This window comes from Seriola dumerili, unplaced genomic scaffold (assembly GCF_002260705.1).
Source record: "Seriola dumerili isolate Sdu_G_001 unplaced genomic scaffold, Sdu_1.0 BDQW01000025.1, whole genome shotgun sequence".
NCBI lineage: Eukaryota > Metazoa > Chordata > Actinopteri > Carangiformes > Carangidae > Seriola > Seriola dumerili.
Window position 1 is genome coordinate 12,425,382 of NW_019174280.1, and position 13,956 is coordinate 12,439,337.

The following is a 13,956-nucleotide window of genomic DNA, read 5'->3' on the forward strand; positions in this document are numbered from 1 at the left end:
AAGTTTACCACTTAATGAGTAATGAGTCTCCTTCTTCCCTCTTTTCTTTCCCTTTCTGTCACTCCTCCTTCTCTTTCACTCTCGCACATGCTCTCTTCCTTCATCTCTCTCTCTCTCTCTCTCTCTCTCTCTCTCTCTCTCTCTCTCTCTCTCACTCGCCCCCCCACCCCCCCTCTCTGACACACATACACTGAGACTAGCTGTCTGCCTAATTAGCTGCATCTGATGTGGTTTCTGGTAAGAATCTGGGTAAGTTGCATTAAACTGGAAGTCACATGTCTGATGGAAAGTTAAGGCACATAAGGTAATCTTGTAAACTCCAGAGAAATAACATATTGAGGGTTTATGTAGCAATATGAATAAACATGGGTGGATATTACCAGTCTCAGAAAAAGTTTCAAATAGTTACCCCATTGACTACATGTAAAAAGTTCATGTAGAAACTAATGTTTGGTACAGCCAATTAAACCACAAACCACAATTGAAAAAATGAATAACTTTAAATAATAATAATAACAAAAAAAACCTAAAAGACAAGGTATTCATTTTGCTGCAACTCCGTTTTCACTTCTGATTATGTCTCTCTATGTATAAGAGTGTGTGTGTGTGTGTGTGTGTGTGTTTGTGGGGGGGTTGTATGTCTGGGTGCAAGTGTGTTTGATGGACTTTATGGGTATTCCCTCTTCCTCTTTTTTTAGCAGCCACATAACAATACCATGGTTTCGACTAAATCCTCAAGGGACATCGCATCCCTAAACTCCACATGGATGACTGGGTTGTGAATATTTACACATGCTTCATGGTAATTTCCAGACCTGTACCACGCTGTCTTGTTTGCGACACGCCATCTGCAATAAGGTGAGGCAATGTCGAGGGCCTGGGCATTGAGAAATGCACAAGGGGCTCCCCATTGTCATGCACTCTCAATGACTGTGACGATGTTGAATCATGGGGAATATTCTAGAAAATGTACATTTTGAGGAGGTTAAATTCACTGAATGCACACAGTGGTGGTGGGGGAGGGTGACATACGGGAAATAAATAAAATTTTCTGTTCTCAAACTGTGACTTTAGGGACTTTGTGCGTGTTTGATACATACTAATACTTTTACGTGCGACAAAATCCACATAAGAATCAGGGGGTGACGGCACTAAAGCTGCTGTAACCTTTACTCATGTATTATTTTCTTGTTTGCCCCCATCACAAGGTAGCATTTGGTGGTGCGAGAACTAGATTTTCTTGTGAGAAAAAAAAAAAAAAGAAAGAATCAGGACCAAAACAGCTTTGCTTGGCAGAACAGTCCTCCCACACAAAAACATGTTCTACCATCACAGGAATTTTGAAGAGCTTGGGCAAGGGCAGACATTTCTAATACTTGGCATTTAAAGCTGTCCAAAAGAGTTGAATGTGTAAAAAGAAAAGAGAGAACGGAGAGGAAAGCTGATTAGTCAAATTCTGCTTTAACCAGGACACAGAAAACAATACAGTACAAATATATAGTGTGGGGAAAAAGAAAAAAGAAACAAGGGTATGTCTTTGACTTAATGTGACCCAATTTCTGAACTGTGTTTATCTCTGAACCTTAAATGACCTTAAAGTGCAGGGGGGGTCAGTGGGGTCACAACGCTTTAAAATGCTGAGATCATTTCAAAATATCTGCAGATGTCTGTAATTCTCTTTTGTTTGTGTGTCATTTTGATTTTGTCAGTGAAATGTTGGTGCATTTGAAATCTAGCTCTTTAGCATTTTAAGTCTTGATCGCTCAGAAGCAATGAAAGGCTTGATCGCAACTTATCAATGAAAGCAGAGCTCAAGTAGATGCAACGGTTGAGAAATGCAGTTTACATTCATTTTAACCAGCACTATCAATGGGAGTGACACTTCTTCTTAAGACCTCACTTACTTGGAAAACCCCCCAAAGGGCCATTTATTTAGATAGCAGACTGAGATGCCCTCTCTTGTGGTCTTTCTTCCTTGGAAATGTCCGTGGGAGGTTTCTGATAAGCACCAAATTACTGAGGGAAAGCGAAGAATCGTGTAGATGCAGATGACCGTAAAAATAACAGCACTGACACGATAACTGTGAGTTTGCTGAACATGAGTAAATATTCATCTCAAAACAAAGGCCATTCATGAGTCATTATAGCCAATGTGTAAAGTCCAGTCAGTGGAAAGTTGACTTTTGTTTCCTCCTCCAGACCTCACAAATAGTGTTCTGGTGATCTGAAGCTAACCCGTCAAATACAGCTAAATTGATAGTTTACTTTAAAAAATTTCCTTGGCCAATATTTGGACATTACATGGAACTGGAGCTGAAATCATGGTCATTATATTGTCACTTAGTGTCCTTTGTGGTTGACCTTAAATGTCACCTGTGCATCTGGGAAACAACATGGTGGTAAATTTCCACCCTTACAGAGTTTCATTATAGGTTTAGAAAGATACGATGGAAATCATTTCAAACAGGCACATTTCAGATTTCGAAGCCACAGAAGTTATTCTGAAATGTTGTGTTCTTTGCATGATGCATCAATTTAGATGTGAGGCAACATCTCCTCATCAACTGAGAAAATCCACAAATTCGGTCCAAAAACAATTCATTTTACAGTCTGTAATTCTATCACAATTCAATCACCATGGACAGATCCTAAAGTCACACATTAAGATTTGATCTCTCTGATGGCATCAGCTGCTGGGAACTGACACTTTCAGTATGCCTGATCATGAACAATCGCATCTCTATTCCAGGGAAGGACAAGCAAATCAGTCTAATTTTACAAAAAGGAAGAAATGACTGTAAGTGATGGAGAGCTGCGACGTTAACGGCTTAAATTAACACATTTGTACTGGTGACTGGCACTGTTTATTACTTGAATTAACCTTTTCAAACATGATGTATTGAATGTGAACACACACAAGACAACTCTCTGATTCTTGTATAATACTGATTATCAGCTATGGAAAAATTATACTGACTGCAGGTTGTTACAGTGTCACATTTAATTCGAATAAACACATCAACATTCAAGGATAAAAGCCTGAAGTGTTTATCTTTCATGTGCAGCATATTTTAACAGCAGTAACAGTGGTTTGTTTGCAGCTTTAAATTAGCGCCACCTGCAGGACATGAGAAGCATTGTGTGGCTGGTGTAGTAGCTGCTGGCCTCCAGGTGGAGGTGGTGTCGAGCAGCGGCTTTGTGCAGGTTTTGATGGGGACAAGAAGATGAAGAAGCAGCGAAGAAGCTGCTGTGTGATGTACAAATATAATATGTGAGTGTGTGTTGTGATAGTAGTGTATTGATGAGTGTAAAAAGACTGGGTCCCGCTGTATTACTCAGGCTGCACTACAGCGTCTATTCACAGGCGCGATCCCACTACTGAGCGGCACGGGGGCTTTGACCTGCTCCGTTTCCGACCTGGACCGGTGCACCCCTCCTTAGGCGACCTGGTGGTCCCGGGCTCCCCCAGGAGCACCATATCGATACCGAACTTAGTGCGGACACCCGATCGGCATAGTCCGCTGCAGCTCAGAGCTCCTGAGCTCAAACGCTCCGCCAGCCTCAGCCTCCCAGTAGCTTGGATTACAGGCGCGCGCCACCGCACCCGGCGAGAAACTCACACACTCACAGGGCTTTTGACTCTGACTAACGTGACGTCATCACGGAGCACGCAGCAGCGGCGTCAAGTGGTGGTGAATGAACCTGCAGCTGCAGTGAAGAAGGCTGCTCAATCACTGATAAGGCAACATAATATTATTGACAGTAAATGGCAGATTAATTCAGTCACGTGACTGGTGAAGCCTCACGACAGAATACCTGAGTTTAGGTTATACTTAATGTGTTGATGTGGCTGAAATGCTTGTCTAAATCATTTATAACAGTTCAACCTGCTGCCTGTATTTAAAATCAAGCTTCCTGATATCTGCTGATGAAGCAGGTGTTTTATTCGTTCTCTTCCCAGTGTTTTCTTTTGATGTTAATTTATTATTATTATCATTATTATTATTATTATAGAATGAAATGAGGCAAGAAGTGTCTTTTTCTTGTCTGTTCTTGTCATAAATCACAAGAATTGAAGGGAATTGACTTGAATTTAGTTTCAGCTATAATCCAGTTAACTAGAAAATTCAATTTCTGAAGAAATTGCGGTGGGAATCCTGGCTTCTGCATAAGATGAAGCTAAACTGCGTTCCTGGCATGAATTAGTATGAAGAAGCGGTTGAAGTAGTGACGGGATAAAGGGGAATGGGATGAAGACTGCAAACTATACAGTAAGCAGTGAAAAAAGCAACAAACATATGAGTCGATTGTGAGTTGAAGTTGGACTCTTCATCACACGTGTCTGGAAAGTCTGATGGACTGGATGAGTGATGTAATAAAAAATAGCAAAACAATAACTGAATGTGCAACTCATCTACTCTACATGACAATTTTAAATGATAAAGACTTTATAACGTCAGCACTCATACATTATAGGGCTTTATAGAGCCATGTGCAGTACAGGATCTCACCTCAAAAATATCAACATTAGCTGTCTGGGTCGACTCCAGGGGCTGCTTGCTTGACGCCCTCTTGGACCGGCACTGACCTGCAAGCTAGCTTTGTTTTCATAGTCCCACCTAATTACGATGGATTGCACTTTTACACTTTGATTTTGGTATTACACACATACACACACACACACAAACACACACCATCAAAAAAGTTAATTGCCATAGAGTAGGCCTAATGTTATACGTTATCAGTGGGTGTGAAAAAATACATTTGGGACATTTTCTATATTTGAGCAGTTGTTCATAAGCGGCTTTATTTTCACATTTTAGTAGAATGACACAATCACAGTATACAACTGCAGTGTTTAAGGCTTCTCATCTCAAACAAAGCCTAACTGGATGTGTTCATAGATGGAAAACACATCATGACTTTATAAATGAAGTCACTCACACAGAATATTCATAAAAAGGGTTTTATCAGTGCAGTATCATCTCACGGTTTATCAATAGGGAACACCTGCATCATTTTTCAATGGTAACAGTGAATCAAATCCTTTGAGTTTACTTGAAGAAAATACATCACACATACAGCATTTTCGTTTTAATATAACTGCAAAATTCTTTTTTTAATGTTTTGTGCTTCATCACCTGCTATGTGCTACTGCATGTGATTCATACCTGAGCTTATCTTTGAATAGAGAACAAAAGCTCCACCAAACAGCCAACAACTTTCCTCATTGACTTGGTCATAACTTGAAAAAAAAAAAAAAAAAGAAAAGAAAAAAAAGATAAAGATGCCCATGAACCACACAGTAAAGCCCATTAGACAAATGATGAGAAGAGATACATGTAAAGTTCACTGTGAAGTATTTAATGTTTGGAGAGCATCAGCAAAAACCTGACTGTTCATCTTACAAAACACTTTTCTTAAAAATGAATCTGAACAATACAATAAAATAAAACAAAAACAACAGTCAAACCTAAGACTGAAAATTCATAGACACAAATCCAGAACATCTTCCATAGCTTCCCCTGTTGACCACTCGACTTCTGTCGGACTCCCTGGACTTAATTAGCTGTGAGAGAGAAAGACAGAAGGTGTTTAGCAGGTGCAATAAATGCATCTTTATTTTTATTACTATAATTTTACAATAAGGATGAGAATATACAACTACGAAAAAGAAACCAGATATAGATGACATTACCTAAACTACAGCTTTTGTTTAAGTTTTTTTTTTAAAAATGTTTAATTGGGTGAAACCCCTTCATACACTAGCTGAGCATAATCCTTATGGTCTGATGCAGATTCCATGATGCAGGGGATACTACACTTATCCACAAGCTACAAACTCCGACCGTATGGAATTTTTCTATTATGTGGCTTTCACTTTGCGTTGTCTCCATCTGTTCACCTGCTCTGTGTTTTTGTCCACTTCAGTGCGTGTCTCGGAGGCACGGATGTGGTTGGGTGGTAGAAGGTACATCCGGCTCGTTTACACTGCGCCGCAAAGCGACAAGGCTGTAGGTGAGAGGAAAGACATTTAGAATAGCTAAGAATTAAAGTAAAACACCAGCTTTTAAAAATTTAAAAACACTTTCCCTTACACAAAATCCTATATGCATTAAAATCCTATTATGCAATCAAAGATCCACAACTGCACTTCAGAATATTTTACCTTGGGATGGTAAAACGGGCAGTCCATCTTCTTGCACTCGGGGAAGAAGCGACACACACTAGTGGTTTGCACTGGCTGCACTGCTGTGAACACGAATAATCCAGTTAGACATGCAGATTGGAAATGAACAAACTGCAGATAACTGCTAGAATATAGCTAAAATCTGCTTTATAATGGCGCTTGATGGTGATACAATGACAGTAAGAGCACCTGGCTTTGGCGGAGGAGCAACTGTGCCTCTGCGGCTGACGTGAGTGAAGGGACAGTCCGGCTTAGTACACCTGGCATCGTATTTACAATTAGGATGTATGAAAAGGCATTTATCCCCAAACTTGCAGTTGGGAAAGGTCCTTCAAAAAAAAAAAAGAGACACATAAAATCATGAAGACTGAGTTTGAGTGAGAGCAACACAATATAATAATAATAATAATAATAAAAAAAAAAAAAAACTATTATCGTTTTACTAACAACATTACTCACTTGCACTGTGTGGTAGGGTGATGGTACAGACACTCATCACCACTTTTACAAACTGGCCAGAACTTGCAGCGTTCCATAACTTTCTGTTTCTTTAAAGGGACGTCCTCATCCACCATCACATCATCTATCAAAAGAGGAAAGAATGTAAAGAGATGTGACTAGGACATTTTGTAAGTGTGTTTTGAAAAGTGCCATAGATAAAGTTAGTTATTATTATTATTGAAGTATGATACTAAAATACATGTAAGATTCAGACAAGACCACACACCCCCCTCTGATGATGTGACCACTCCCTGTAGTCTTTGAAGGATGCTGACTTTGGGCTCCCTATTGACATGGACTGTCGCCTCAGTGACTTTTGTGGGCGGCCTCACGTCATCCAGCTCCATTTCACAGTCGGCAAGGTTCCCCAGCGGGCTCGGTACCCCATCTAACGTCACTATGAACTTAGGGCTGGCAGAGTCACCCCTCTCCTTACTAGTGTGAGAGACAGAAATCCACAGAGAGGAGAAGACAAAATAAAACACACAACAATTCAGCATTCAAGGACACCAAATGTGCCAAAAGCACATACATACTGTGTGTGTGTGTGTGTGTGTGTGTGTGTGTACCTGGCCTGGACAGTGCGTGGTAAAGCAGGCTGGACTTCCCCTTTGACCTGAAGACGCTGCTGAGCTCTGTTCTGAGATTCTTCCAGTTGAGGTCGACTCATTATGAAGGAGCGGGTATCAAATGTCTTTGCCTCACTGCCCGCGGCAACCTCCACACCTACAGCTACATCACAAACGCAGTGTAATGCATCACTGAGGACAATCTATTAAGCATCTTCTGGGATGTTTATCATCAGTAACTGCTTTGAAATGTTCCTTTAAAAGTTGGCGTAAACGTTTTTAAGAAGAAACTTTGAAACTTCAAAAAGGACTCACCATAGTCACTCTGCTCTCGTCCATCATTGCTCTCTGCTAAGTCCAACTGGAGGCGTGAAGCTAAAGATCTCACTGGAGCTGGAACATAACATCAAGTATCAAAAAAGATAAACAAAACAACACATAAAAAATAAGTTCAGATTTTGTTCCTCCACTAAATTTCTGATCTAAAAAACAAAAACCATCACAATGTTCCTCAATTTTGGATGTTAATTCACTTGAAATGATGAATGAATCAGTAGCTACCACCTCTTTCTATTTGCATTACTGCATATTAAAAGACTATATGAGATTTCTTGGTTATCCTAATACTGAAAACATGTATGTATGTTAACTGTGATTCTGGCTTTTGTATGGCTGGGTGTTTAAAGCAGTGCTCAGCAAAATTCTACTCTTCACAAACCAGTTGTTCTTGAAGGAGGCAGCTCAGCAGAGGTGTAGGCCTGCACCCTGGGGGCCAGACTGTGGAGGTGCTCCTGGACCAGCTGGATGGCTGCCGTCATCTCCTCACTGCTGGCCAAGCGAGTACGAGGGGCCACAGGAACAGTCTGCCTCTGTGGTACTGTGTGGTGGTGGTGGAGGGGGATCAGTGTAAGAAAGTCATAATGACAGCTGAGATAACTGGGGCCTCAAGCACAGAATGTTCATGATTACATGTCTGGCAGTGGGAAACATACTTGTGGGGTAGGCAGTAGTTTTGGTGATTGAGTCTTGAGCCTCAGAGATGGCCTTGAGTATCAGATTCCTGTTGGCTTGCTTGGCTGGAGGGAGAGTAGGTCTGAAAGAAAACAGAGCAGCACAATTAATCAAATATTAATCTCGATCACAAGACTGGCTACCCACAATTAAATTGACACGGGTACTCATCGAAAGCTCCACTGCATATCAAATCAAGCGGTTTCTTAAACTAAATGCCAGCCACCAGGGGGCGATTGAGTTTTGGCTTCACTTCTAGGGAGCTGAACTGCAGCTGCAGGGTGCACGTGCAGCGGAAATTAAGACAACAGGGAGCAGCCAAGCGATACAAAAATCAGACGTCTAGAGCAGAAGGCAAGGAGCTAGTCAATCGAAGCGGATCACCATTCATTGTTTCGAAGCATTTCAGATTTAGGGTAAATGATGTTAAGCAAGAACAAGAGTGCATGAGGCTCGTCTGTGCCGCAAAGCAGCACAACTAACTTGTTCAACCACCACAAAAAACGACATAATTGTGATTTCAATATCGATCAAAATGAACTGATTATCATTTTGGCCGTAGTCACGCAGCCTTAGAACACAGCAAGCCAAGCAATGAATGTGAACTGTCTGGGTTTCTCTTCTTTTCCTGTACATAAACACTGCAAGAAAACAGGCTTGTGTTCTGCAGACAGGTTTTGGCAGCCCAATGAAAAAAAAAAGACAAAGTCAGTGCCAGCTTGTCTTTTTTTCATTCCTTACTAAGTGACAGTGATAGTCATATCACAACTACTGCAGTAAAATAAGTTCAGTTTCATATGGATTCCAACTGAAGACAAATGCCAAGCACAAATCACATTTGTTTTGTGGTTATTAACAGTAAAATGCAATCCTGACTTGACCTCTAATTACACAATGCATATCATATAACCTTCCAAAATATCATATGAGCTGTTACACTGACTTGCGTTCTGGTTTGGAGGGCAGGGACACTCTACTGGACAGGCCTCTTCCTCCATAGTTTGAATCTTCCTCTTCCACATCATCACTGTCCTCGTCCGCCGCTCGGTTCACTCGCACCACTGAACTCGCTACTGGCGCCTTACGCTTCCGTGACAACTCCTCCTGCTGAGCAACGTAGGCCGAACGTCATTAATATTATTAATGTTATCATTATGAATCTTTGCATGTACCTGTGTGACATTTTGTCAAGGAAAAGTGAGTATCATGAGCAAAGATAATTAGTGCAGTCATCTGATTGAAACAAATCCTACATCATCCTGCTTTGAAAAGAGGACCGACTATGCTCACATGGAATCACAGTACCTTACTGGATCCGGTTCTGCTGCTTCTGCTGCTTCTGCTTTCCTGCTGCCTGGTGTGAGAGGATCCTTCTACGGGCCGACACGTGTCCACAGAGCTAACTGATGTGAATTTGCTCTGACCCGCTCTGTAGATTTCAGCTGTGGGTCTACCAGCGTTGCTACGTGTTCGACCATGGTTGCTGCCTATTTCTACAGGGTCCTCAGCGATGAGGTCATCATCCATCTCTGGTTTGATGTCGATAACAGCCTCCGAGGGGAACGGCTCTATGAGGGGTTTCACAGTGGAAGTAAGCCGAGAAGAACTCTTCTCTAAGGTCCCCCTCCTGATGACAAACGGATATTGATATATTAGTGTTTTTCATTTGCAGAATCTGGCATGTCTGCTGAGGATAACAAATTAAAACAACCCAGCTTTGATACATTCAGCACAAAGACACTTCTACTTTTGAGGCACCTGCTTTCATGGGCAGAACTGGACACACGTGCTTCAGTCCTATCGAAGTGAGAGCTCGACACTGTCAACACCTTCAACTCCTCTGCCCTGCTTTCTTCACTTACAGATGACCGGCTCTTCCCTGCCACAGTACTGCTGTCAGACTGGAGCTGATGCTTGAGGGATGCAGGCTCTAAAACAACCATGCAGACAAGTAGGAGAAGAAAACATGAGCTGCACAAAATTTCCAAGGCTACATATGCTGATAAAAAATGTTAAACGCATCCAACAGAGACTTACCAACTGCAACAGATCGTAATTTCTCCAGGACACCATGCAGCCTACAAGAAATCAACAAGTTCATGTTATGGAGAAAGATAAAATACACACTGAGCATAACTGTATCTAAAATGTTTGGTGCAAGCAGTGCATGCTCTTAGTAAGTAAAATATAATAATAATAGAATTACTGTGATCGTACCAGGCTGTGAACTTAACAGTGTTGTTTCCGAGGAAAAGCGAGAGATCGTCAGCCATCTGTTGAGAGGTTTTCTTGTTTGCCACCATCACCATAATGTAGTCAGGAAGCTCCTCGTCTAAATTGGCAAAGAGAAGAAACTCATACAGCAAGTAACCAAGCAGCTGTCGTCTCTGACAACAACATACGCATTTTATTCACTTACCAATATATGCACCGAGCTCTTGAAGCTTGCCCTTGATGGCAGCCTGCAACAGACCAAGAGTAACGTTACAGTACGGCTGATATTAAAGGGTTACTTAATAACTAGCAACGTGGTCTGACGTTACAGGAGTTAATTTAAGGATCAACCAAAGAGCTGCTAACACGTCTGCCTGCTGAATAACTTTTCAGGTGATGCTTCAAACCGTTCCTCGGCCTTGTAAATAAAAACCTCGTTACCATTACGCTTAACTGACACGCTAATGTAGCTAGCTAATGTTAGCTACAAACCTCTGTGATACGCTAGCGTTAACCAGGACCTAAGTCCGGATCAAAGCACTCATACTCAGGCCATGGCGTCACTCACTCTTATTTTCTTGCTGATCTCTGTCCCGATTTCCATGCTTGTGGTTTAATTCAAGCCAAGCAGGTCATTAAACAAACAACTGACCACGGCTAACCACCGGGGACAAATATGACGTTGATATCACGTGACTGAAGATGGTAGCCGAAGCGGGACAAACATCTATCTAGTTATCTATCTAGCTATCCATGTTATTTAATATAACTCGGCAAGTAAATTTCCTCAAGAAATAAAGACCAAGTCTCCAACTTATAAAAATTTATTTCTTGGCGATTGTCACAACTTTTAACTGAATATTAAATATTGATTAAATATTGAAAATGAAAGTAGTGAGAACCTGCATACCGTCGGTGTTACATTAAGATGATTGAAAATGCAAAATTTCTGTAACAAACTTTCATCATGCATCAAATTCACACACTATACTTTACTTTAAGTCCCCCATACTTAGCATTTATAAGCAGCATACAAACATTTAATAAATCATTTTTAACATACTTACTATATTATACTCATATGTTGTTGTATGCAGATACTGTATGTGTTTATTAATGTATTTGTATACAACTGTAACCCTTCCTTCCAACTGACCATCAGGCTGGATCCCATGTTCCATTTAAAGAACAATATATGAAAAGAACAACCAGCACATTAAACTATAGTTCTTTTTTCACTTTCCTCTATAAATTATTAGCCACAGGGAGAGTGAGACTAGATTTGTTTTTCTCCCTTCATTGGATGTTCCTGTAATAAAACTGTACATCTGGGATGAATTAGAATTTGTCAAGAAACCAGAGCAGTTGCTCAATAAACTCAGATTAGATTCCTGTTGTCTTCAGCTGTGATCCTGAATTCACTGCTGCTCTCCTCCTCCTGTCTTTTGTCTTGTCCACATAGTTACTGCTGCTAGATTCACAACTACTCGAAGCATTTGGATTTTCTGGGTTTAAACTTCTTCTCTCCGAGTGTTTCAGCCACCATTTTTTCTGTTTTTTTCACTCATGTAACGCGGGTCAGCAACAGTCCACTGCTGTCAGCCACAGGGCCACTCAGAACCACAGTGAGACTGGGATGATCACCACACACAGCGTCACTGCTCTGTGTGGCCATATAGAGTGAATATAAATGTAAAAAGACAGGTAAGATGATCCCATACTCACCATGTTTTGGATGAGGCTGTGGACTATGATGGTTAACTCTGATATTATATATTAGTTGTCTCTCAGATCAGATTTAGTTGTGCTGAATCTGAATGGTCAAGTGTCACATGAGCTTTTTTCCTATTGGTTGAAAAATGCTGTCATCTTCCTCAACAGTTTGTCAGAGTTGTTTACTTTCAAAGGATATTCAATTTCAGACTGAGGGGAGATATTTCAAATTAGAAACCATTTATTTTTATATATGAAAGTAATAATTGTGCATTAACAATGATTTGTTACACTACTTTGATCCATTTTACCTTATTTTCCTCTTAGAGGGAAGTTAATTGTTTGCTTCTCTATATCTGTTTGTTAGACTACTTGATATACAGTCCCAGCATCATACAGTGTATGTATGGGAGGCCTTGACATGAAAACATTTGGGAGTCCTTTTGTTTTTTAATATTTTCACCTATTTCTTCATATTCATGGCTCAATTTCCCTCAGTTACAGCAGTTTCTCAGTAAATCCTGAATTTATTCAGGCATAGTGCTGTTTCATGAGCATGTTATTACAGAAAGGAAAACTTCAGTCACACTGCCACCCAGTGGTTCTTACAATATTTATACACTTTATAAAACATAACACTGCATTGTTTGCTGATAGGAAACTGAAAGACATTCGTCATGCCAGAGCTTCTGTTTTATTGTTCACATTTACAGAATTTATTGTGTGAGTACAGCGTTTATACAGAAAGCCCACTTGTCCATACAGCAAACAGACATATAACACATCTCCTCACACTATGTACAGGTGTAAGCCATCATAAAGCCTCTAGCACACTTGGCATAACACTCAGTCACTCAAGGTTCAGAACAAGTTGATAAGACTCTAGATGTTCAATAATGTGACAGATAACACGTGCAGTAGTGTTCCTGGAATCGTGTTTACCTGAAATGGGGCAGCTGGACGAAGAGAACGGGGCAAATTCAGGATTGTCTGAAGCTAATTTGAAATCTGAATCCGAACATTTATTTCAGACACACATAACTGTCTCTTCATTTATCAATAATTTATGCCCATGAAAGACACTGTTTTGTTTTTTGTTTTTTTTTAAAGTTTGGACTGTGTTTTTGTTTGGTTTGCTGCTGAAATGAAGGTGATGTTTGTTGAGAATAAAAACTGAAATATGATCACTAGTTTAGTGGTGAAACAGTGTCAGCAGCACCATGTTGGTCCTGAGATTAAGTGTTTCAAGTGGAGTTTGTCACAGCCACAGAAAAATAACTGCAGCGTTAGATGACCAGACTCATTTAGCAGCTACTAGAAAAGAAATAGAGCTTATTAAAATAGACTGTTAAAATGAACTCTGTCTAGTGGGTGAACATGGTTTGTAAAATGGTCTGGCTGATGATTCCAGTGTTTTTGAGGTGCAATGTCTGGATTTCAATAAATACCTGCAAGCGAGATACTGCTTTAAGGTGATGTTTCCATGTTGTCAAGTTTAATCACAAGAAAGGCAAAAATGGATAGTGAAAGTGAGATGGGACTTAACATAAATTCCTGGACTAATTACAAAAATACATACTGTGAATGAGTTGATCAATATTAAAAAAAAACAAACAAATCTGACCTGACAATATCATAATGAACTAACATCTCTGTTTCTGTGGAACTGATTTATGCCTCCCTCTGCAGTAAAAAATTAAAAATTATAACTCAACGTGTGATCAAACTCAATCTGTCAAATTATTTCCCAAATAATAA

General features: G+C 40.3%; 1 protein-coding gene across 3 annotated transcripts; it reads right to left on the reverse strand.

Annotated features, from left to right (window-relative positions):
* Positions 1-4,795: 4,795 nt before the first annotated feature.
* zc3h14 (zinc finger CCCH-type containing 14) lies at positions 4,796-11,147 on the reverse strand. 3 transcript variants are annotated; one of them, XM_022767109.1, is made up of 17 exons: positions 11,054-11,147; positions 10,691-10,733; positions 10,489-10,603; positions 10,309-10,349; positions 10,030-10,201; positions 9,577-9,898; positions 9,215-9,375; positions 8,253-8,353; positions 7,979-8,137; positions 7,576-7,653; positions 7,261-7,423; positions 6,918-7,126; positions 6,650-6,773; positions 6,380-6,519; positions 6,170-6,252; positions 5,906-6,012; positions 4,796-5,569 (listed from the first exon to the last, which is right to left on the reverse strand). In XM_022767109.1, exons 1-17 carry the CDS (start codon positions 11,087-11,089, stop codon positions 5,566-5,568), a joined length of 2,058 nt encoding a protein of 685 aa, XP_022622830.1. In that variant the 5' UTR covers positions 11,090-11,147; the 3' UTR covers positions 4,796-5,565. The 3 variants fall into 3 exon arrangements, with proteins under 3 accessions (XP_022622830.1, XP_022622839.1, XP_022622822.1); XM_022767118.1 differs by having other exon boundaries at positions 6,170-6,249; positions 9,215-9,378; XM_022767101.1 differs by having other exon boundaries at positions 9,215-9,378.
* Between the last annotated feature and the right edge of the window lie 2,809 nt (positions 11,148-13,956).